Source organism: Prionailurus viverrinus, chromosome C1 (genome assembly GCF_022837055.1).
Source record: "Prionailurus viverrinus isolate Anna chromosome C1, UM_Priviv_1.0, whole genome shotgun sequence".
Taxonomy (NCBI): Eukaryota; Metazoa; Chordata; class Mammalia; order Carnivora; family Felidae; genus Prionailurus; species Prionailurus viverrinus.
Window position 1 is genome coordinate 28776030 of NC_062568.1, and position 26267 is coordinate 28802296.

A 26267-nucleotide genomic window follows, 5' to 3' on the forward strand; every position below is an offset into this window, starting at 1 on the left:
TGTGTAAATGCCTAGGAGCACGGTGGCTGGATCATAGGTAAGAGAGTATGTTTAGGCTTGTAAAAAACTGCCCAACTGTCTTCCAAAGTACTATTTTGCATTTTTACCAGCAACGAGCAAGAGTTCCTCTGTTGTTCCACATCCCTGCTAGCATTTGGTGTTGTCAGTGTTCTGGAACTTGGCCATTCTAATAGGTAGATAGTGGTACATACACATTAGCTTTTAGCAAGGGCTTAGTCTTTTGAATTATGATCCAGTGGTAAATACCAGGTGCTTCTTCAAGAACTGTGTATTCTCCAGATCTGATAGGTATGTGATTACTGGAAAGATCATACACACTGGAGACACCCAGACCTGAGGTTTGTAGCTTAACTCTGGTATACTCCATGGATGGGTTATTTAACTTCTTTGAGTTTTAATTTCCTCTTTGGTAAAATGGAAGTAATACATTAATTATAACTACTTCAATGATTATATGAATAAATTGTGGACCTTCTCTGATTTTATTCAGGTGATTAATACAAATATTTGGCCAGGATGGGACTTAAGACTGTACCTTATACCATACCACTATTAGCTTTTCTCTAGGTTGAAAAACCACCACTCATTGAGCACATATATCTGTCCCATAATCCAGCCCACACAGTTTCATCAAAGGTATGTTTGGAGAGGTTTTTCAAACACCTCACGAAAATCCAATACTTACTAAGGTAGATTTCTTTGGGTTATTTGTATGCATTTTTCCTTTTCCCATCTTTTGGAAGACTTTGGGTCTATAGGTACTATTTTTTAATTATTTCTTCATTAGTTCTTCCTTGTTCTTCTAAAGGATACATAGAAGTCTCTGATTTCGAGGCTACTATGTTTCCTGAGTAGATGATCCCTAGATGAAGTAATTTGAGTTTCCCTCGCTTTTTTTAGAAGGAGTCATTACAGAAAATGATACATGTGTTAGCTGAGACAGATCTCTCATTTTATTTGGGGGTTGTGTGTGTGAGCACATGTGTGTGTGTCTGATGGTATAACAGGGCTTGAATTACATCTTTGGAACTCTTTGTTCCTACTATTCAGTATCTCCATCATCAAATCAGAGCTTAGGTTCCTCATTGCTTTTGCTATCATCACTGATAACTGAGATTGAGTAGAAGGAGATAGCCAAAAATTTTAATCTAACTGGGAGCTCAATCCAAACTTCTAAAATCTAGCTGGAGTGGGGTAGTAGTGTGTTTTGATAATCCAGATAATGAAGAGAGAAGCACCCCCTAAGAAATCTTAACAAAGAGTCTTAAGCCAGTCCTTTTGTTGACAACTTTATCCGAGAAACCATCTTCTCTGAGACTTTTCTAAACTTTAGACTAATCCTCTCCTTGCCACACAAGTCTTTTTGTTGGGGGGAAATTGTAAGTGAACGCAGGAGGCACAGGCCTCTGTAAGCACCCGCTCAGTCTCCAGATTCTTTTAATTGTTAGCCTTTCATCTGTCCTGTAGTCCTTCTGGCCTAGGGATCTCTTTATCAAATAACAAAACAGATGAAATTATTCATAAATCCTCTTCTTAGACTCTTTAAGTCTGTGTCTAATTTTTGAGCTAATCACTGTTAAATTCTGGATGTATGACAAGAGCAATAACCATTCATGCTTTTTCTTCAAGTATCATGTCTGTTGCCTTGGACATCATATTTAGAATATTCCAGATCACAGGTGATGGTATGAAAACCCTGGTCCATGGTGGAGTTAGGTTTGAAGCTTCTTAGTAAGGCAAAGCAAATTAAAACTGAAACAGTAGTAATGTGGCCCTGGAAGTGAATGAAGAATAAACAAAATCAAAAGACATGAGTCAGATTGAGTAAGGAAAATGTGTTAAACATTGATGCAAAGTTATTGATAGAATTCCATACATTGATAGAAAAGATAATAATAAATTATAACAGAGACAGCATCTTGCCCCTGGTAATAAGAACTAAAAAAGCTTTAAAAATAATAATAATTGATCTCTGGATATACCATATCCCACTGTTCAAAACATGCCAAGGTTGGAAATAAAATGTGTAAAGTGCCTGACACAATAATATACCCAGTAAATTTTAGTTCCCCTCTATTTCTCTATTGTAGACATCAGTATGCATTTTTTTTCCATTCCTGAAACTGACATTTTGAGGATAAGAGTTTTAATTTTGAGGCATTGCTGCCAATTACAAGTCCTAATATCCCAATTTACATTTTGGATCTTCTGAAAAATGAATATTTTAACATAAATTCAATTTAGTGGAAAAGATTTACAGGCCCCACGTGTCCTTGTGATTACCTTTAGTTGGTTTAACTCCAGCACACCCAGATTTTGCTGATCCCAAGCCATTTATTAAACAGTTTAATTGCTCTAGATTTTCCCTATTGTGGTTCGTCTCCTACGGTTTTATCTCCTTACATTAATACCAAGGGCCTAGGGATATCATGAGATTACTCCAATTGAGGCTAAATCTGCTTCCTCCCTCTCTCAATTGCTGGCAAAGGCACTAAGTTCGACATGCTGCATTTAATTGACTTTCTATTGTGACCATTTTATACCTACAGGTAATAATCCTTTGTGGAAAGTCATTGAAGACCAGAGAGGCAGGGTTATCTCCCTACCCTCTGGCTGCTTATAAAATAAAATAACAACAATAACAGAAGTAATAGTAATGCTTATGGAACACCACCACCTGAGACCATGTCTATCAATGTCTTTGATAATTTTATGAAGGGCAAATCTTTAGAGAATGTAGCTAAAGTACATCCTATTTTCATAACTAGTGGGTTTAAAATGACATAATTATACAGTAAAATCTCTGCTTTAGAAAGTATTGTGCTTGGGAAATACCATATTATCGTGTTGCCTATTGTAATTCCAATTGTATACTGTCAAAATACAAACTTGGGTATTTTATAAAATGTTATGAGGAACAGCTATAATTCTAAACTTCCTTGATCTTTCCAAATTTCTTAAACATTTTTTTAAATGTTTATTTATTTTTGAGAGAGAGAGACGGGCAGAGAGAGCGAGACACAGAATCTGAAGCAGGCTGCAGCCTCTTGAGCTGTCAGCACAGAACCAGATGAGGGGTTGAACTCATGAACCATGAGATCATGACCTGAGCTGAAGTCGAACACTAAACTGACTGAGCCACCCAGGCACCCTGATCTTTCCAAATTTCTAAATACAGTGATCTTAGAAAATCCAGGAGGCAAGCATCTTTACATGCCTTTAAATACCAACAGCCAAAGAGAGATCCAAGAGAAAGTGGCAAAGAGCTGAATCCGGCCCTGTGAATTATCTTATGAGCTGGCAGGTGTGGGGAGCATACCAGTGATTACTATCTAGGCCCTGAAAGTTCTATCAGGAAGCATGGCCAAGCTGTGGTTTCCAAATGGGTGGTCAAACCATAGTCTAATGCTTGTGGCTTGGGATATAGCCAGGGTCACCTAAAGGGCCAGGTGACTGGCTGGCTTTGTGCATGGGCCCCACCTTGATCCCTCTATCTGGATTATTGTCCCCCCCCCCCCCCCCCACTGTGGAAGGCCCCATATGGGATGTGCTTTTGTCACATCTAGGGGTGTCTCTACTATGATGGCTTTTGCAGTTGTCCCACTTGGCTTCCTATGCCTTTTAGGAACTCCTTTTAGGGTGTGGTAATTTCAGAAAAATTTTCCATAGTACCCTTCTTCCTCAAGATTGCTTGGAAGGCTGGGCTACCTGGGTTGACTAAGGAGAGTAGCTGTGTCTGAGACATTGTGGATGGCTCCCAATCAGGACCTTGTTCCTAGAACTCACCCTGAATGGAGAACTCCCTGTGACCAACTGTGCAGAAGGGGTGGCTTAAAAGGCCTGGGGCAGTGATGACTAGACTCTCATAGGCATCTAAAACCATCTCCAGGGGAGGGCCAGGCCCTGAACCAGGTCTTCTTTGGCATTTGGGGGTGACCAACTATCCTGGTTTACCCAAGTCTATGCCAATTTTAGCACTGAATGTCCCACATCCCAGGACACTCCTCAGTCTTGAGCCAATGGGGATGGTTTTCAACCTCTGATTTTGTTCTATCAGCTGATGAAGAAAACTTCATGGTTGAGAGAATGTGACATTATAGTGCAATAATTTATTCCATATGTGTCAGTTAAAGGCCTTCCAATGACTTGTCAGTTTTGTCTTGGGAGTCTTACTATTCCTCTGGGAGAGAGAGAGACAGGAGATGCACATTATCATCCTCCCTGTGACTGACTGTACCCAGAGGGGGCTAGCCCACCTGTCCCTAGAGTGGGAATAAAGAGCCAGACACAGAACAGGCTCTGAATCTGTGAACAGTGTCCTCCTCTCCACCTGGAAGTGATGAATGTTCACTCCCACCCATAAGGAGGCTCACTATTGGGACAACTTACCTGAAAGGATATTGGTGATGTCGCCCTCTCTTTCACCAGCATTTGCTAAACTGGGTTGGGAGGTGACCTTTCCGGTAGGAGACCAAAAGGTCACACATTTCTGGCTTTAGCCTCACTCCTGAAACTGTAAACAAAGACTCCTCTGTAGGGAGGAAAAGAGAAAAGCACCAACATATTATTTCCTGGAATCTTTCATGGTCTATTTTTATGTCTGTTGTAATATTTGTCACCTGAAGAGACATCAAAACATGAGGCAGGCTTACCCACCAATAATTTATACCGACTCACAGATAGCTTGCTTTACTGAATCTACTAATAGTTGTCAAATGCCTCTTATTTGATTCAATTCAACATATATTTACCAAATGAGCACTTGGGTAAGGTGTTATGCTAGGTGTTGAAGATCCAAAAACAGGAATAGAACTGGGGACACACACACACTGACAAACAAGGGCTGAAAGTGAGGTGCAAACAAAGAATTATGACAGCTGCTCTCCTACATCTCCCAGGGAGCACAGGGAAAGCATAGACAAGTGCCCTTGGGGCCTGTGAAGGAGGTCTGTACTTTCAACAGTTAAGGAATTCTAGGGAGGATATTGCTGGCTGGGGAATCAGCATGAGCAAAGGCAGGGAGGAAGGAAAGTCTTTGACAGAACTGCGAAGTAATCTTGCATGGTTATAGCAAGACAGACTAGTAGATAAAGTTGGAAAAATGAGTTGAAACCAGATGGTGAAGGGAGTAATATCAAGCCAAGGAGTCTGGTTTAGAGTCCCAGTGATGGTAGGCAATGAGCATCATGCCGGGGCTAGATGTGTTTTGGAAAGTTTAAATCCTAGTGCATTTGTTACATCAGGCAATCTATTTAATAGACTCTATGGTACAAGTCTTGTACCATATATTATATAATGATAAATTATATAATATTATTATATAATATATAAATATATAACAATATAATATTATTATATATTATAATATATAATGTTTATATATTATATTATATAATAATTTCTATACACACATATATATAATGTGTTATAATATATAATAATTTATACACACACACACACACACACACACACTACCTTTGCCCTCTGATTTATGTATTGGGTTAGTTTAGTATGCTGGAAGTTTGCATTTTTATAAATGCCTGTGTTTGTTAGTTGTGTGTTGTTCCTGAGTGCTTATTACACTAAAGTTATAGGTCAAGTCCTCCCAAAGTAAACATTTTAAGCAACTCATCTGCAAAATGGGGATGATAAAACTTCCTGGCAGTTGCTATAAGTTTAAAGGAGATGATATATGAAAAACATCTTGGGTTGTTCTTGATGCACAATATATTTTTAATAACTAGTAGCCTTTGTTACAAGCCATTAGCATAGATGCCATCTGGGAAAAACAGCAAGAGGCAATAGCCACATTGTCACCAAAGCACATCTACAAACCTACTCAGGGCATCTTTCATTGGGCATTGCTTTTCCAAGGCTCACAATCTGTACAAACCTGGGTTGCTCTAAATATTGCACACTTTGGGGTACCTAGGTGGCTCAGCCAGTTAAGCGTCTGACTTCTGCTCAGGTCATGATCTTACCATTTGTGAGTTCGAGCCCCACATTGGGCTCTCTGCTGTCAGCACAGACCCCACTTTGGGTCCTCTGTCCCTCTCTCTCTCTGTCCCTCCTCTACTCATCCTCTCTTTCTCTCTCTCAAAATAAATACATAAACTTTAAGAAAAAGTAAATATTGCACAATTTAACAAGAAATGAATTTGCAGGGCCATATCTACTTTGCTTGGCCTAGACATCTGCCTTCAATGTCATGAGTAGTCTGTGGCCTTGAGTCCTTGGGTCTGGAATTACACATTTGCTAGGCTATAAGGGGGAGGCATCAAGTTTGGTGGTACACAGAATACATTTTCACAGGTACTTTATAATACATAACTTTGTATTCTACTTTTTTTCTAGCTCATGTCATAGCATAAACAAACAACTAAAATAAACAGTGTGTACACTTCACAGGTTATTCTCAAATCAATGCAAACCCAAACCACTTTGGAAATTTCCCTCAGAGAGGTGTCCTCTTGCCTTGGGGACAGTGGCATGAAGATTTCTCTCAGGCTTCCTTGTCCTTCAAAAGCAGCAGCACCTCAAAAGCCAGGAAGGAGGCAGGAGGGAGAGAGGGAGAGAGGAAAAGGGGGAAAACAGGAGGAGGAGAAGAGAGGGGAAAAAGGGAGAAAGGGACAGGGGAAGCCATAGAAAGGGAGAAGAAGACGAAGAAGGAGGAGGCATCAGAGGCAGAGAAAAAAAGGAAGACAGAAGGGGAAGAAAGAGGGGCGCCTGGGTGGCTAAGTCAGTTGAGCATCTGAATTCGGCTCAGGTCACGATCAAATGGGTTCATGAGTTCAAGCCCTGCATAGGGTTCTCTGCTGTCAGCACAGAGCCTGCTTAGGATCCTGTCTCCCTCTCTCTCTGCCCCTCCCCCCTCTCAAAAAAATAAAACATTAAGAAAAAAGAAACAGATATTTATATGAAAAAAAAGGGGGGGAAGAAAGCAGAGCAGAGAGAAAGAAGGGAATTGGGAGAAAGAAGGGAGAGAGGGAAAGGATAAGAGGGAGAGAGGAAGGAAGAGAGAAATTCTCTGGTAGAACAGTGTTGGGAAAACACTCAGTTAATCAAAGGGATTCCAATTTGGCCATGGACTGCCTGACTCTCCTTCCTGACTCAGAAAAAGAAAACAAAAGCAAGAGAAAAAAAAAAAAGGAAGAAAGAAAAAGAGAGAAGGAAAAAAGGCAGCAGAGCAGTTCTGCAGCAATCTCACAGATGCAAAACCTTCCATTCTACTGACTCCTCATTAGCTTACTGAATCTGACAGCATAATTATCACAGCTGCTTCGCACTTAGAATAAATAAATACGAAAGTGGGTGTTTAAAATTTTTTGAGAAGGGAAATTCAGTCATCTAGACAGTCAGTAGGACAAGTTTATTTAAAACTTTTAGATTCTTATGTATTTAGATCATTTCGGAACGAGATAATGAGATAGTTGTCTTTCAGTCTAATTGAGTTCCTAAGCTCCTGGCTGTTGGCTGTCACCCCTTTCAAACTTTGCTTTAACTTTCCTTCCTTTAGAAATCTGATCCTGGTGTCTCCATTTACTCTTCCTGGGCTGATAACCTGGTGAAGGCTGGGTGCACTGGAGTGCAGAAAGTGACTTAATGGGATTGAGGAGCTAAATAACCTTTCACAGGAAACAAGATAATCAAATCTCTTTTACTTGCCTGTAATGGCTAAAAGAGAAAGCACGAGCTGAAAAGAAAGCTTGGAAATTAAACCATCATTTCAAAATGTCTTGTAATTTCCCTGTCACGTGGTTTTTCGCACTGCTCTTACACATTGTCAATCCATCAGCTGGAGTTGCTTAGTGCATTTAATTATTCAGAGTGCACACAGCCTCGTGACTACGTGGTAATTTTAGCTCATGTGTATGTATATAGGCTTCGTATCTTCAAAGCCCAAAGGATCACACAGCACTACTTTAAGTTGAAGTTGCTAACTAACATGGAGTGCACTTAAAACTCTGACTGGGGGCACAGCACATATGCATTTCCGATTAAAGCAGATGATCTTTCCTTTTAAAATTAATTAGTGCCTATTTATCTTTTCCTCTCCCTCCCACCTCTCATTCTCCTAGGACCACATTTATGTGAACCCTTGCATTCAGTGAGTTAAAAGCTTTATAAAATAAACATTCTGTCAATCTGGGACAAAGGAAACTAATGTTAACCCATTGTGCAGACTGAGAAATTGAGGTTTATGAAGGCCAATAACAGATGCTACGTTGGAAAAAAAGAAGATAACTTAGGTCCTTTAACTCTCAGTCTGGAGCCTGGACTCCCAATACCATTTGCCTTACCTCATTCTTTTAAACAATAAAGGCAATACAACATCAACACTAAACAAAACTTTGAAAAAGAAAAAAAGTTACCCACAATCCTCCTAAACTAGGAAGAGCATTTTTATTTTTGTACTCTACCTTTCAGTTTTGTTTATATGCATAATACATGTTCACAGGTACATTAAAATATGCAATTTTGTATCCTACTTTCTTTTAGCTCACGTCATAATAGCATAATCACGTCATAATAGCATAAACATTTCCATATTCGCTAACACTCCTGCAAATTTCTTTTCTTTTTTTTTAAGTTGGCTCCATGCCCAACGGGGGGGGGTGGTGGTCGGGGGGGGGGGGGGTGGCTTAGACTCAGGACCCTGAGATCAAGAGTCACATGCTCTACTGACTGAGCCGGCCAGGTGCCCCTCCTGTGAATTATTTTAAATGGTTACTTAGTACTATATGCTGAGTCAATATAACATTATCCGATCTGTTCTCTAGTGTTGAATACTTAGACCGTTTCTTTTTATTTTATACTTTTTAAGATAAAATTATAGACAACACTACGATGAACATTTTTATGCATCTAGGGTTCTTTTTCTTTCTTTCTTTTCTGTTTAATTGTTTCTTTGCATAATTTCCAGAAACCAAAGTGTAGAGTTAAAGGTTGTGACCATTTTTTATGGCTCCTGATATGTGTGCCATAATGTTTTGCAAAGGTTGCTCCAACTTACAACACCACCAGCAGAATATCATTTTACCACAATCTCACTGACACTGGGAGTCATTAGGTTAAGGGAAAAAAAATAACTACTTTAACAGTTATTTGTATTTATTTAATCATTAGTAAGGCTGTCTTTTTATTCCATATGTTGGTATGCTTTTTTTGTTTTCCTTATGTGAATTGCTATTTTATGCTTTTGCCCATTTTTTGTTGGATTCCTGAAATTACTTTATAAAATTGAATGAGTTATAGTAAAACAAACAAACAAAAAGAACCACCATTGATTAAGAACTTTTAAAACCCAGGGTGTCTGGGTGGCTCAGTCGGTTAAGTGTCAGACTCTTGATTTCGGCTGAGGTCATGATCTCACGGTTGTGAAATGGAGCCCCAAGTCGCGCTCTGCACTGGGTGTGGAGCCTGCTTACCATTCTCTCCCTCCCTCTTCTTCTGCCCCTCCTCCTCATGCACGTGCGTGCTTGTTCTCAAAAAAAAAAAAAAAAAAATCTTAAAACCCAAGGATGACTTTGTATTACAAAACAAACAAAAACAAAAAAGAAAACAGGAACAGAGACTAAGACAAAAGGACATTGAGGATTAAGGAAGAGGTGAAGGATGTCTCTATTAAACACAAAATTGAACCTTCTTAATTGTGAGATATTAAATATGTTATCTGGGGACAAGTGGAATCTTCCTGGGAAGGCTCTAAAATAAACATAGAGCATAGGACAGTGGAAAAGGTCACAGGGCTGGGAGTGAAGACCTTGGTTGTAATCCCCATTTTGCTACTAAATTCCCATTGATCTTTAGCAAGCAGCAATGAGTAGTAGGAAGAGCGGCTTAAGAGTCTGACCTGAAGTCAGGCCTGGGCTCTCCCACCTACTAGATGCGTGACTTTGAGCAATTTCCTTAGCCTTGCTCATTCCCAATTTTCTATATGTAATGTGAGGATAATAGCTCCAGCCTCACCAATTAGTCTACAAATTGAATGAGAATTTGTGTAAAGCACATAGATGCCCAATAAACGGCAGCCGCTATTCCTCCCAGGGAGTCAGGGACTCAGTCTGTATAATGAAGATATGGAATAGCAAATGTCTGAGATCCTCTGCCACTCCAAGAGTCTCTAACTCTTTCCTCTCTTTCCAGCATCTCTTCTAATATACTGGAATCTCTTGAGGACAGCTCTGAGCACAGAAGGTGAGGAAGTGTGTTATGGAGGAAATGTCTTAATTTCTTGCTTCTTAATGTACTGCCTACATATCAAATAACGGAGGATTTAAAAGGTTTGAGAGGGTGGTCTGAGTTAGGTTACAAACTCCCGCAGGCAGAAAAGAGAGACCTGGCTCAGAATCTGCTCCCTCCCATCCCCTGAGAACTGGCCTCTAGAATGACAACGTATTCTGGTTAAATTTTGAATAGTCTACACAATAAAAGCAAGAATAAAATAGATTTGAAACCATTAGCATATAAAGAATGAAACTAAATTTTACTAGTACATGTTAAAGAATGTTTAAATTGGGGCACCTGGCTGGCTCGGTTGGTGGAGTATGTGACTCTTGATTTTGGATCATGAGTTTGAGCCCCATACTGGGTTTTTGGTTTTTTTTTTTACTTTAAAAAAAAAGAGAATGTTTAAGTTATTGCAACAAGCCATACAGTAAGGAGAAAAACCATGATGGATTGTGAGTCAGGATTGTGCCACTATTATTAAAAAGAGGACAACTTCACTATGATGTTAGATGGTATTGAGAGGAGAATGACATTCTTCTCCCTGGATGTCCTTCCTCCCCAACCATCCAGACTCCAACATCTTTGAGGTCCCACCTACAAAGCCATCCTGGATCACCACAGCTAGAGTTAATCTCACCTCCTTTGAACCCCCAGAGCACCTCACACTAGATCTGTGGCTGTTTATATACTTGTCTCATTTCCTTAAGGACTATAAGCTCTTTGAGGACAGACTCCATCCATGACTAATTCATTTTTGTATCACTCAGTATCATACAAATGACCCTCAGTAAATCTTTAATGAATGAACTGGAGCATAATTCTCCCACTATGTTAGAAATCTGAGTCTACAGTGGGTCCATAGTCTCAGAGATCAGCAAAATAATTGGAACAGGTTCAGAACAGAATAATGAAACAGAATGATTAAAGAGTGAGAGAGGCTGAATCTATATTGGGGAGAAGGGAAGTCAAAGCCACTCAACCTAGAAAAGTGAGCTTTGGAAAGTGATATCAAGAGATCTTCAAATATATTAAAGATGTAATATTAAAAGAAGGCCTGAAATTTTTTTGTTGGAGCAAAACAAAAAGTTATTCAGATTTTAATGGGGCAGTATGGATAGAGCCTGCTGAAGAACTTCTGGAGTATTGACACCAGGGTGCGGTGACGTATTGGAGAGGTAAATGCCTTGCCTTCCGTATGCCTGCAAAGTAAGAAAGCATTTGATGAGGAAAAAGACCCTTGTAAGCTGTTTTTGCAAAAATTACTTGTGAAACAATTGTAAGCTTTCAAGTTTCAGGATTTTTTTTTTTCTAAGATGCTGAAACCTGTTTTAAAGGAGAAGGGGGATTTAGTCCAGGAAGGAATGAGAGAGACTCAGGTCTGGGATTTGGAAAGCAAAATGGGACCAACCCACAGAGAGAGACAGCCTTTGATGTCCTGACGATCAAGGACCCAGGCTTAAGGACCAGACTCTTAAATCACGTGGCATTTACTGCCCCAGATTAAAAAAAAAAAAACAAAAAAAAAAAACTTTTGTGGATCAGTGTCTGTGGTTCAAAATGGCTAGCTTCCAAAATCAGTCTTAACTTTCCAAGGGTAACATTTGGAAGGCTCCCTGCAAGAACAGAGTGGAGCCAGTTTCTAGAAAGGGCAGCTTAATGATTTTCTACTCCCCCCACCTCCAAATCATTAAACAGTGTTCCTTTCCCAGAGCCCAAGTTCATGCTGAGGGCAAAGGGAATTAAACGAAGAAGCTGAACCTGCAGCTAAGATTAGAGAGTTGCCAAGGACCTAATTTTAGGTCCTCGCTGCCCCAGCTGACATTCTGCGCTGCTGGCTCGGCAGTGAGGACCGCAAGTGTGGCGGTAAGCCGGTGACTGAGAAGGGCGAGCATCTCCCCAGCCATCTGCAAAAGCAATTAGCTTGCTGTTGGGTGTGTTTTGAGAGAGACTACCAATAATTTCCCCATCAACAAATGTTTCTTCAGGTGTTCAAGAGTCAATAAGGGAAAATGTCAGTGCTTGCCAGAAGTTCCCACATGCTTGCCATTCTAATATTCATGCTTCTCCACTAAGAATGTGTTCCAAAAGGGAACTAATCTTGGAAACCCTGGATTTCATGGCAAGTAACCCCCTGCTTTCCTCTTGCTATAAGCTTAGTGCCACGACCCAGAGAAAGTGTTGTATGGGACGTCTCAGCTTTGGGGAAATAGACATGGATAGACGGGAACAATTCTTGCACATCGTGGGGAGTTTCTCTGCCACTCTTCCACGGGGATTTAGGCTGTCCCTCCACGCTTCACATATTTCTCAGCCACAGGTTTCATGCTCAAATTGTCTTCTTCAGAGGGCAGACAATAAGAGCTGGCATCTCCCAGATCAAAGGGGAAACAGAATATATTTTAAAGTGACAACTTTGTTATCCTGCAACCAGAATAAAACCAGAATAATAAAATGATATAAATATAAGCTCCTAAATGATTCCATACTGAAATGCCACCAGAGAGCAAAATTTCTTGCATAATTATGGCAGGGAAACTCTCTTTACAAACCACTCACAAGAGCATGTCTTATTTTTGCACAATTCTTATGCCTGGGGCAGCCCACCAGAGATGGAGAGAGATTCTGTGTCCCTGAAGGTTGGGAACTGTGATAACTGTCTGGTGCTCTCTGTCTGAAAAGGAGGCTCTTAATAAAGGCTAATTGCCATGGGCAATGTAAAAGTAGGCTGGCACTGCCAGGCCAAGGGAGTGCATCCCTTGGTAGATGTGTCCTGAGTAAGGGCCACTGCTGTCAAGGTGCACAGATGGGCCCCAGCTGCTCTCTCTCCTCCTCTGTTTTTCTTTTCTATTTTCCTGATAGCCTTGCTTTCTCTGTCTACTTGTCCTACATCCTATCTATCTGTCGGTCTGTCTCTAAACCTATTTCTGCACCCCCTCCCACATGCACACACACACACACACACACACACACACACACACACACACCCAATCCTGCCCCCCTTCTCTGTCTCTTGGCGCTGGCCCTTTCATCTTCTCCCTCGGGGATTCGAGATGTCGCTGCAGGAAGTGCTTGTCGGCCGAGGCAGCAGCAGCAGAGCCCTGTGGCTTTGACAAACCTCATTTAATTGGGAGGAAGCCAGGAGAATTTGAAAGAACTGAAACATCCACGAAACTCCTTTTATCAGGCATAATTTAAACTCTGCATGGAAAAACCCCTATATGTATAAAGAAAAGTCAACTTCCCTCCTGCTGTGAGCACTCCTCGGCTCCCCCCCAGCACAGGCAGGCTCCTTCAAGATTCCATCTTTTCATTTTTCTAAAAGTGTCAAAGTAGATTTGGGCTCTGTGGCTGGGTGAACAGAGAAGGAATACAGATGGGTCTCTCTCTTACACCCGCACATGGGTGTACATGCTAACATACACACACACACACACACACACACACACACACACACACAGCAGAGTCCCTCTGTTGGTGGCTTTGCTTCAGATGGCCAGGAAGAATCAAAACCCGAGTTTCTAACAACACATCAGTTTGGACAATGACTGTTTCTTCCTAATTACTCTTCATCAGGTAAAAGCTTGTGCCCAGGCAATTTTGAAAGTCCCCAGTGGTCCTCAGTATGTAGAATAATAGGTCCTGGAGGAGGGCCAATGAGGGAGTTTCTTTAAGTGGAGAAAAGGGAGTGTGAGTGTGCAAGAGTGTGAGTATATGTGTGCATGCACACCCCTGAAGGTTGATATTTGCCTGAAGTGGTAGTTAGAAAGCCCGGGACCAGGAGAAGAAAACTAAAGAGGGATCTAGGGGCTCAGACGGGGGACAGTATATCAGGATGGAAGTAGAGGATCAGATAGGGGTACAGTGGGAGTGAGGGTACTGGAAAGGGAGGAAGAATTGTAGGTTGCCTGGAATGTCTTTTGTTCCACCCATATGCCAGTGTCCCTCCCCTCCTTCCAAATTCCAATCCAGATTCACCTCCAGTCCAATCCATCTCATGCGAGTTATTCTAGTTCCTCCAAAGAATTGCCGTTAGCACACACACATCCTCAGAACATCTGTGGCTGATTACGTACAGACTTTAGCTGTTTAGATATGATTTGTGCTAATATGTGTACAAGGGTGCCCTGTTTCCTCTTCCTCACCCTCTTTTTCTCCCACGCTGTAGGATCCTTGAGGTCAAGGACAAGGCTCTTTCTTCCTTCAATTTTTATAGCACTTAATATGTTCTTGGCACTTAATGGTGACTTAATAAATACTGATGACTAACTCTTCCTACAGGGTTAAGTAAGACATTAACCCCATTTGTATGATTATGATTATTTTTGGAGATCCTAAATAACTCATTTTAATAATGAAATGCCCCAAGAAGTCCCAAAGTAAGAGCTCTGGGCTATAGCAGGACAATGTCCTAGATATGGCAGAGCTGCATTTGCAGACCCTGGAGCCTTTGGCTAGCCTATATGTCTAAGCCCCTTGGGCAGCAGCTCTCTCCTCTCTCCTCATTGTCACTCCTGAATGCCTTCCCAGTGCCCTTTTCCCAGTCTGAGCCCCTAGACCTTCCTTATTAGCTTTCTTTTCTCCTGCTTAGGGATTCTGAAACTTTTTTTCAGTTGAATGGTGGATGTTTCTAAAGAAACCCTACCTAAGCATGGTCCCCCCCAAATAGCCAGGCCATGACCACACTGCCCACATCCTCTGCCTAGCCCTTCCTGGCCACATTCTGAGAAACATGAGGAGAGCTCCAGACACATGATCCCTCAGCAGATTTCAGATTTGGAGGATGACTTCAGGCCCAGGCAGCAAGGCTGATTTCAGGGTAACTTGTGTTTCCCCGTGGGCATCCGGCCTGGGAGGACGCTCCCCTCCCCACAGCGCCCCACCCCAGTACTTCCTTCAGCAGCATCAAATTACCAATCGAGACAGGCCAGCTCTCCTCTTGTGACATCTCCATGTCACCTATCATCTTACTCTCCATGGAGAGAGAAGGGGGTTGTTACAAACTTTGGTTTTGCTTCTCCTGGCAGATGCTGGGGAAAACAAACAACTCAGAGGCAACTTTCATCTCATCCAATTTCTAAGAGTGTATACGTGAAATGTTTGGATCATTACAAGGAGGTCTGTGTCACCTCAACCCACCAGTGCTTTTGAGTTTTAGAGAATCTCATAGAAAACTCAGGCAAGAATGGGTCCCCTCTTGCTTCTCCTAGGCAAATTGATCTCTAAGCTCATTTCTGGTTGCAAATTCTATGATTTTCCAGTGCTTGGAGAAAACACTTAAACACTGAGATTTACATGTGTGCATGTACACACACACACACACACACACACACACACACACACACACATGCTCTCTCACTCACCATCAGGAAGCTGGTGCAGCTGAGAAGGCAGGGCACTGAAATAGTCATGAACCAGTGCTTCCTGGGCGGAAACTCGGTCTCTAGGAAAGCCTTTCAGCATTTGGGAAGCCAGATCTTCAGCTTCAGGAACCCTGCCCAACCTGGAAAAGTGGGAAAGAAAAATAATTTCTCCAGAGGTCTTCCTTCTGAAAAATAAAGGGGGAAAGAAGAAAAGGAGAGAAAAGGAGAAGGCTAGAAGGGTGTTTCAAGTAGAATGTCCTGGGATTAGTGAAGTTGATGGCAAGGGGAAAAATAACGTCCACATGGGTACTCTTATCTATCCTCAGTGTGCTCTCATTCAGCCTCCACCTCTCCACTGGCTCCAGGGACCACATGTACATACATAAAGGGCCCAGAAATATCATTATAGAAGCAGAAATATGTAATTAAGGATGCTTCTATGAGGGACAGTGCCCACCAAGCAGAAAAGCCCAATTGGACGTATGTTCCAAGGGCTGCAAGCATAGACTCCTGGAGGGGAGGGAGGAAAAGAGGCAATTTTGGAGGGTGAAGCTTGGATGGAAAATACCCTTATTTACAGTGTTTCTGAAGCTCAGCTTCCCGAGGATTACCTAAGAAGCTCTCTTGGTTGCCCGCTGAGATGGATCATATGAAGAGAGATAACTAAGTGCCCAAATTACAGTAAGGACAAATCCTCAAGTTGATCTGTGTTGAATTGTACATTTGGAGATGAGCAAATCTATTAGTTGAGCAAGTACTATATGCTCCTAGGTGGTTGGCTCTGGAAGATACAGGGAAGGCTCTGCCTTTTGGCAGCTTGGACTAGTGGAGGAGTCAGACACTAACCAAATTATCATAGAGATGCATAATTACCTGTGAAAAAAAGGCCCAGATATCTGACTTAGAGTCAGAGCTGGTCAGGGAAGGCTTCCCTGAGAAGGAAGCATTTGAGCTGAGAGCTGAGGAATAAGGGCAGGGGAGGCGAGGGCAGTGCAGGCTGAGTGAGATCTGTGGTGCTCATACAGACCCCGGGATGAGAGGGAGAAGACTGATTTTAAGGAAGGAAAGAAAGGCCAGTTGGCTGGCCTGGGACAGAGGGAGAGAGGGGACAGATATGAAGCTGGGAGGGTGGCAGGGGCTGATTCTGCAGGACTTGTGAGTCTTAATTTTCTTATTTACTTAGAACGTTTGAAAGTCTTTGCTAATCTAGTGCCAATCATTTAAGTACACCCATCTCTAGAGCCCACAGTCAGGTTTACAAGTGGAAAGCCACCAGACATAAAACTGTGCAGATCCCAGGAAGCAATTAACTGCAGGTCTGATGTCTGACATTCAGAATGAAGTTCCCTGGCCACGCAAATCCCCAATTAAGCAAAAATAGACGGGCTTATTTAATGTCAAATATACATACCAACCTAAAGTGACAAAGAACTGATACCCTTCCCCTTCCCAGTGCCATGATTGCTGGAAGTTCTGGCCCAGAGCTGTAAGTTGGCCACGTTTTGCATAAGATTTACATAAGAAACTTTCAGGTATCTGATTCCCATGACATAAAACTGTTTCTACAAATAGATAATTTTACCCTCAAACTTAGGAATAATTGCTTTGTAGACTTAAGATAGAAGACAATTTGCAAATCCCCAGTCCTTGCCAATTTCCAGCTCAGTTAAAAGAGAAGGGAACATGGGGTGGAGGCCTGATCTTTAGCTTGTGGCCTGAGAAAAGGCTGGAGGGTATTTTTTCCATCGAGGGTGCCCTGCCCAGGCACAGGTTTTCAGGGACAATGAAATGGGGGTTTGGAGTGGTATAGATCACTAGGGCCTAATATCAGTCTAGAGGGACATTCAAGGAAAATCTCGTGAAATTTTTCTTTTCACCTAGTCCACTCTCACTATAGGTGGTAGGATGGGATGTGTGCCAAAATTGGGGCCTGAACCCACTCTATGAAACTCTGGGGGTGGGTGGGTAGGTATTGATGGCGAGGGGGGCACGATGCATCCATCAGCTTCCACCTCCACACTCCCACCCCACTCCTACCCATTGGCCCACAATAATTGAATTATTACAGAATTGTTCTATAGACAGGGCATACGAGCTACAATCTCATTGGAGAAGGAAGGCTAGGGAACCTATTTTGAACTTGTGTTAGCATGGCATGCATACTCTTTGCATTTAGACTAGGTAGCTGGGGAAGCAGGGAAAGGCTGACAGAACTTCTCTTGGGGCAGTAGAGTCTCATATAAGAAGAACTGGCCATTTTCACCAGGCCAGTGAAAGAAAGGAGAGTAGGTACTGATCAGCAGTATGAAAACTTCTTTTTAGGACTTTCCTTTTCAACTAACCAGCCCTCCCCCAACCCATCCCACAAGGTTGTATCAAGGCTTTTCCTGGAGCCTCCATTTATTCCAGTCTCATGGCCTCTGGTCTATGACTGCTATAGCACACTTCTGCTCCTTCCTCCCATGAGCCAAGTTCATGTTGGTCTTCCCTGTATAAACCAAGTCCATGCCCTCCTGAATATGAGACTTTCCTAGCAGCACTTGTAGAGGGACCACCCAGTCTGGAGAAGTGTCCTGATAATCTCTACCTTGTGATTAGCATGTTGCACTCTTATTTGGGAGCTGAGAAAAGAGCCCTAGGAATAAAAATGTTGCTTCTTTGGGCACAAATGTTAATTTACTTCCATATTTGTATCATTCTACTTCTTTCTGCCATCTATAATCTTGCGTACTATCCACTGCCTTTATCATTACATTTCTACAACTTGCCACCTCCTCTAACTCTTGCTAGAACGATTCTTCAATGGTTACGACCACTGCTTTGGAAATGAAAGTTGGGATGGGAAGTGACATTAACAAATGTTAATTTGCCTACCAGCATCTTTCCACATAGGCTAAATGTCAATAAATATTATGTGTTAGGCTTGTGATGTTAAATCCCTAACATGCCAGGAGCATCTTGCAGAGTTAGGTGAACCTACCCACCCAATTAATGGGATGAAGACAAAAATCCTCTGATAACCCTTCCTTCTAGTAACATTTCCAGAAGCAAGAAGTGTTCCATTGCCAACATAATACATATTTATTAGAAACACTTAGAAAATGCAGAGAGAGAAAATTGAAACTACCCCATCCTTCTGAGATAACCCCCTTCACTCAAAGACAATCATTATTGCTTTGATGTTCAGTTTTTCTTCTTTAGTCCTTTATTTTTAAGTGGATATATTTCTTGCTTTACAAAAAAAAAAATGAGATCATACTCTGTATGCCGTTATAACCTACTTTTTGTAGTTGACTATCTTGATCATCTTCTAGGACATAATTTTAATAGCTGCATAGCATTCTGTTATGTGGGCATACCATAATTTTCATAGCCAGACCCTTATCAAAGTTGTTTCCTTTTTGTTGGGGTGTGAGAGGCTACCATTAAAATCATGCTGTGACCCCTCAACGAGAAATCTTTGTGTACCTGTGCAGTGGTTTCCTTAGTATAAATTTTGAGAATTGAAATCCCCAGGTTGAAGGACATACAACATGTTCAAGTTTTTTATTAAGACTACAAGCTAGTTGTACTAATTTCCATTTCCACCAGCAGTCTGGGAGAGTTCCTGTCTCTGTGTGCACGGAAAACACATTCATTCAGCAGACCTGAGTTGCCATAGACCTCATCGCTTACAAAAGTTGTAAAAAGAATTAAAATTGTAAATGAATCCTAAAGGAAGTGCTGGGTGTGAGGACATCCACATTTAATTTTAGAAGTCCAGAACAGAAACACAAACAGTAAGAAAAAATGAAAAATCAGGCTTTGTGGTTGTGTGAAGCTCCATCCACTGGCCATTACTCCACACATGTAAAATCTGGTGGTTCTCAGGGGCCTGAGGCAATAACCTTGACTTCTCAGCACAGGCTGGCTCTGAGCATAAAAATCTCCACTGCTATTACTGACACTGACCTTTGCAGTGGAGAGTTTTATCTGTTTGCAGCGCAAGGCTGGTCATTGTTAGTTTGCCTGGGATCTTTGTTGTTTTCCCCTAGATCCATAGAAACAGAAAAAAAGGCGGGGATTTTTTTTTTCAATTTCTTTTTTCAATTTGTTCTTATTTTGAAGTAATTTTAGGTACAGGAGAATTGCAGGAATACTACACACAGAGTTATATGTTTCACCTGCTTTCCCTAATGTTAGCATTATGTATAAGCATAGTCAAATTATCAAAGCTGAGCAATTACTATTGGCACAATGCTACTAAGCTGCAGGCTTTATTCAAATATCATTGTTTTTTTCAATAATGACCTCTTTATCGTTGTTATAGGAGAGTGGGTACTTTTTTAATGTTGCCAGTTTAGGACGTGGTAAAGCAGAAACCCACAATAAGAAATATATCCAATACTAGGAAGAAACAACTTCAAAGAAGCTGTCCATAATTTTCCAATCAATGTAACAAGTGAGTGTGTACTTACTAGGCCCATGTTGATCGGGTCACCATCAAATCCCAGGCAATGCCCTGAGGTGTATTTATGGCCCATACACACAGTTCTGTACCTTGCAGAAATCTTGTAGAAAAGCCAGTTTTCAGCCCCTCTCTATCTATCACACTTGCAACCTGACTCAATTGACAAAGTCACAGAGACCTGTGTGCCAGATGAATCTGGGCTCCACTTTACTTGGCCTGGTGACTTTGGCCAAGTTACTTCATTTCTTTGAGTTCAGTTTCCACCTCTTTGAAATGGGACTTTGGTTTGTGAGGAATAAATGAAATAATATATTCAGCACCTTGCTAGGCCCATTGCAATCATTCTGCCTAATGTTCAACGACAAAGTCGTTCTCAGAACTAAGAATTTTCTCATATGATAATCTAGACCAGTGTTGTCCAATAGAACTTTCCATCATGATGAAAACATTCTATTTCTGCCCCACCCGGTGTGTTAGCCACTACTCACATGTGGCTATTGGGCCCTTGAAATGTGACTAGTGCAATTGAACAACTAAAGTTAAATTTAAATAGCCACATGTGGCTAGTGGCTACTGTATTCAGCAGCACATCTCTAGACATTACTCTTTGATTTGAAGACCTGAGCAAAGAGAAGCCAGAAGTCTGAGCTAAGGCAAGAAGCCAGAAGTCTGAGCTAAGGCAAAGTTATTGTTGGGACAAGCCAATGGTCAGAGGTGGTTGGTCTTTTGTGTGATCAGAAAAACCAGAGGGACATTCAGTGGATCCAGGTCCTGCTAGGTCTAGAAGGAATGCCTGGTGGGGTGATAGCAGGAGGCTTGTGGCACTTTCTTTTGCCCTGCAACAGTGCCAACAGCAGCAGCATAGGGTATTAAGGTGATTTTTAAGTTTGGAGTTACCATTTATTTTGGAAGTCAATAATGGAATGGAAAAAACCTTAGGGCAATGCTAAAACCCACATATCTCTAGCTGGGGCTAGGGATCCTGACCATACTGGCAAGAGAAAGTTTGCACATCTTGAACGAAATGGTAAACAGTGGTTCCCTGGAACCTGTCTCCATAACAGTGGGGTGGGGGGGCGCGGTGGTTTCAGGTGACACAGTGAGCTTGAAAATAAGAGTAGAGAGTGCAGCCCTCCCAAGGAGACCTGTCCCTTCCAACAAGACATTTTTGGTAGCCCACAGCTCTACGTTCTGACCTCTTTGTGCTCTGATATTCACCCTCCATGGAGGGTTTTTAAAGCACACGAACAGTCCAAGTATGAAAAAATCAAACAAAATTTGGGTGGGTTAACCCTACCACACTTTCAGGGAAGAACAGTGTTCAAATGTTCAGTTAGGATCTCTTCTCCTTCTCCCCACCTGCGAGAGTGTGTTTTCTTTGACATTTGAGCTCGTTCCCCCTGTCTCTGATGTTTTCCTCACTGCCCTTTTTGCCTCCTCACTGAAGCAAAAAGAAAAGAGCCTCAGCTAATTACTCTCAGATCAAATAATACTGGTTATTGTAATTGGTCATTGTCCGAAAACACTGAGTTCTTCTTAGCCCTGAGGTTGCCTGGCACGGCTTAGTTAGCTAACTATTCCGGGAATGTCTCTATTATCTGTTTTACTTTGTAAAAGAAACTAGGGATTTGTTGAAAGCTGGTAATAAAAGTCTGCCCTGGTCTGAGCTGAGACTGCGTGGAGAGGGCCTGGGAAAGCATGACCTCCATGAATCAAGTTGCCCCCCCCCTCCAATAGCCACTCAATGATGTTATTTGGTTTCTCTGTGTTAGAGAATAATAAACCCACTAGGTTTTCTTGCAGTCCAACACTCCCTCATTCTCAGGGCCTCTGGCATGGTCGAGGGGCGCAAAACAATTTTAATGACCAAACTCTGAAAGTAAAATGGTTCATAGAGAAAAACTAACAGACTCACAAGTGGCTGGCTCTCCCAGAGGCATCTTCCTGGGGCTTGTGGCCCCAGAGATCCAGGTGCTGAGGGCTGTGCGTTCAGTGGACTGAGGCCCAGGGAAATGTTCCTCTAACCCCGCTTGAAAGATCAGCTTTCCAAGGTGGTGCTTACCTGTTCCAGATGTTCTGAAGACTTTGAGGCTTAGCAAGTGAGAACCATTCTGGAAAGCACACACAGACACATTAAAAACCAAATATAACCCTAAAATCCCACTGCCAAAATATTATTAAAATTCTACAGTTCTTGGTGTGCCTGGGTGGCTCAGTTGGTTAAGCTGCGACTTCAGCTCAGGCCATGATCTTGCAGTTTGTGGGTTCAAGCCCCATGTTGGGCTCTGTGCTGATAGCTCAGAGCCTGGAGTCTGCTTCAGATTCTGTGTCTCCCTCTCTCTCTGCCCCTCCCCTGCTCACACTCTGTCTCTCTCTCTCAAAAATAAATAAACATTAAAAAAAATTAAGAGAAAAATTCTACACATTCTTCTTGGTTCAGGCAAAGAGAGTTCAGGCACCAGATAGGCAAAGTGAACAATGTTTAAGGCATCTTCTCACTGTGGATTTTTATGATTCTGTTGAAGGTCACTATTACAGGTTGAATTGTGTCCCCCTAAAATTGATATGTCAAGGTCCTAACCCCAAGTGCCTCAGAATCTGACCTTATATGGAAATAGGTCATTGCAGTTATAATTAGTTAAGATGAGGTCATTGGGATGGGCCCTAACCCAATATGACTGGTGTCCTCATAAAAAAAGGGAAAATTTGGATACAGGGACAGACGTGTGTAAGAGAAGATGTTGTGAAAAGACCCAAGGAGAAGACAGCCAGACACAAGCCAAGGAGAGAGGCCTGGAACAGATGTTGCCCTCAGAAGGAAACAATCCTCCCAACACCTCAATTTTAATTTTTAAAAAAATCTTTATTTATTTTTGAGAGACTGAGAGAGACAGAGCCTGCGCAGGGGAGGGGCAGAGAGAGGAAGAGACACAGAATCTGAAGCAGGCTCCAGGCTCTGAGCTGTCAGCACAGAGCCCAATCCGGAGCTTGAACCCACAAACCATGAGATCATGTCCTGAGTTGAAGTCAGACACTTGACCGACTGAGCCACCCAGGTGCCCCCCAGCACTTCAATTCTAGATCTAGCCTCCAGCACTGTGAGACCACAGATTTCTGTGATTTAAGCCACTGAGTTTGTGGTACTTTGTTACTGCAGCCTTAGCAAATTAATATGGTCACAGTATTCACTAACGTCAAACAAACTTTTAACAACTACTGTGTGCAGAACAGTACCAAATTCTGGGAGAATACAAAAGAAATCAGAAGAAACCTCCCCAACCTCGCAGAGCCCACAATTCATTTGAGAGAACAAAGTGTGCATGTGTGCACGTGTGCGCGCGCGCGCGCGCGCACACACACACACACACACACACACACACACACACACACACACGAAAAGTCACGTGATGAACGATGAGGCAAAGTCTCAAAGGCTCAGAAGTGGTAAAAAGTGATGGGTCTAATTTTATATGTCACTTACAGTAAAAATGAAAGTGAATTCTGGCTTGAATAACCCCAAATGGATGATGATAAAGTTTGTCATTTTCTTTGGAGCACTCTTTACAACGTTCACATGTGAACACACGTGTTTCTATGATTCTTGGTATTGACACTATTTAATCCCAAATAAAACCAGCAAAGAAGGGGACAATTTCTCATCCATTCACGAAGCACTAACTGAATGCTTACTCTATGTTCAGGAGATAAGAGTTGCTGCAGGGGCTATAAACTGAAGCTCCTTATCAAATCCCTCTATTTCCCACTCCAGATGAGAAAAGAGTATTTCAGCTCTCATTTAAAATGATGTTTCTTCCTTGTGCTTTTCTTGGGCCTGAAATGTAAGTGTTTTGTTTTTAAAAGAGCTCTTCTTCCCACTCTTAGAGGAATGGAGTACGCCAAGACTGTTAACCCAACAAAGAATTTATTCATAGTTGGGCAAAAAATGATTTTGATAATACTGGCATATTCATGTCTGTATATGCATTAAAGACAGACCTGGAAGACTATGCATCTGATAGGGATAATGGTTCTGGGTTTACCCCTGTACTTCTATGCTTATTTTCTTCAACGTATTTTTCTTAAAAACACATGATTTTATAACTTCAAAAGTAAGTTCAATTAGAAATAGAATTTATAGGGGCGCCTGGGTGGCTCAGTTGGTTAAGTGTCTGACTTCGGCTCAGGTCATGATCTCGTGGTTCACGAGTTCAAGCCCCGCGTCGGGCTCTGTGCTGACAGCTTGGAGCCTGGAGCCTGCTTCCGATTCTGTGTCTCCCTCTCTCTCTGACCCTCCCCCCATTCATGCTCTGTCTCTCTTCTGTCTCAAAAATAAATAAACGTTAAAAAAAAAAAAAATAGAATGTATAGACTTTGTAGAGTGAAAGGAGTGTTCAAAGAAAGTGATTTCCATGGAGTTTTCAAGGTCAGATGTAATCAAATGAGAACCACTTTGCTGGAGGTTTATAGTCCCAGATGGGCACAAAGGGAAGTGCTTGTATATACCGCTTCGTCACTCTCTATTCAGATGATCGTGCCTAAATACAAATAACCAGTAAAAATAAGAATATCTGGTATTTGTTTAGAATGTTTATTTCCAAACTACTTTTGGCTGCCTATTTACAGTTCTTCCCTGGCCAAACAAAATTAAAATATTTCCTCTTTCAGTCATAAATCAATTTCCAGGGGCACCTGGGTGGCTCAGTTGGTTAAGCAGCCGACTCTTGATTTTGCCTTAGGTCATGAACTCATGGTTCATGGGTTCGAGCCCCACATTGGGCTCTGTGCTCACAATGCCACCGAGACTGCTTTGGATCCTCTGTCTCCCTCTCTCTGCCCTTCTCCTGCTTGTGTGTGTGCTCTCTCTCTCTCTCTCTCAAAAAAAAAAAAAATGTTAAACCAGTTTTTTAAAATAAATTTCCAATCAACATAAGGAAATCCATTTCAGTGCTCTCCCATGTTTTGTTTTTCTGGTCCTACATACAGTCCTTGTGTACTGTGTTTTTGGGTCTTCAGTATTTTAAAGCTATTTCTAACTTAAATGTTATTCTTTAGAAACATGGGCTTGGAATTAGCTGAATTAGGGCTTGAACACTGAACCTGGGGTTTGAAACTACTGTGTCAGCTTCACTGAGACCTTACGCAAGATAGTTTAACCATAGCCAGACTGTTACCTAAACTCAAGTTGGAGGTCATATTCATCTCACAAGGACAAAGTGATTCATTGAATTCATTGAGATTTCTGAGGTAATGAACGTAAAGTGCCTGCCTCTCAGCATTAAACAAAATAAATCCTGTTCCTCTTTTTCTTCCTTTGAGAAGTGATGAGCAATGTAAATCCTGTGTGCTTTGGACCCAGGACCCGGGTTTTGAGTTCATAGTATGCCACTTACCAGCTGTGTAACCTAAGGGTATTGCTTAGGACCCCACAGGCCCATCTGCAGAAGGAGGATAACTATTATTTCTGCTCTATCGGGTTGTTGTGAGAATAAGGATGGTAGTAAGTGTAACTTACTCTTTTGCCTCTTTTCTTTCTGCCTCTTCTCTGGTCTGATGTGCCATGGTTTTCCTCTCTACTCTTGCGTCTCAGCTATTTCTGCCTTATTGTTCTCCTTCAATAATTTGCCATTGCATCATAGTGAAATTCTAACGTGCTATAAGCTCTAGTTCTTACAAACCTCACTTGATTTCTTTTGAATCTTCAATGTGGACCAGAGGTGTGTTTCCTAGCTGTGTGCCATAGTAACATGAACAAAGGCCCAAACACAGGTTCAAATCTCCCTCCTGCCACTTGTGAGCTCTGGGATTTGAGGGAAATTAACCTCAATGGTTAAGTAACTCAGAAGTTTCCAAATCTGTAAAATGGGAATACTTTTCCAGTTGCTTGGAAGGATTAGATAAGATGAAGCACTTGGAATATGGTAAGGGCTCAATAAATGTTAGGCTTATTCCTTTTTCTTTTTTTTCTTCTTGTTTTCATCTCTCGTTTTGGAGAGGCAGCATGGTCTACACAGTGGTTCTCAGACTAAGCTGCATGTTAGCATCAACTGGGAGAGTTTTGAACCAAAAGGAAACCCTGTCTCCATCCTGCAGAGTCTGATTCAATGAGCCTTGGGACAGCCCAGCATTGGTCTCTTATTGTGTTGTTATTATTGTCCTTAATGATCTCCAGATGTTTCTAGTGTGCCTCTAAATGAGGCAGAAGGTGC

The 26267-nt window shown here is 41.8% G+C and overlaps 1 protein-coding gene across 2 annotated transcripts in view; it reads right to left on the reverse strand.

Annotated features, from left to right (window-relative positions):
• Window positions 1–365: 365 nt before the first annotated feature.
• Window positions 366–26267, reverse strand: part of CDK15 (cyclin dependent kinase 15) — an 81478-nt gene continuing 55576 nt past the window's right edge. The window contains exons 11-14 of one of the 2 annotated variants that reach the window (XM_047870609.1): window positions 22124–22172; window positions 15612–15751; window positions 4411–4552; window positions 366–1795 (exon numbers count right to left, since the gene is read on the reverse strand). In XM_047870609.1, coding sequence (XP_047726565.1) covers window positions 4443–4552; window positions 15612–15751; window positions 22124–22172 — 299 coding nt within the window. In that variant the 3' untranslated portion in view covers window positions 366–1795; window positions 4411–4442. Of the gene's footprint in view, window positions 1796–4410; window positions 4553–13499; window positions 13600–15611; window positions 15752–22123; window positions 22173–26267 lie in introns of those variants that run through there. The other variant, XM_047870610.1, reaches the window with a different exon arrangement.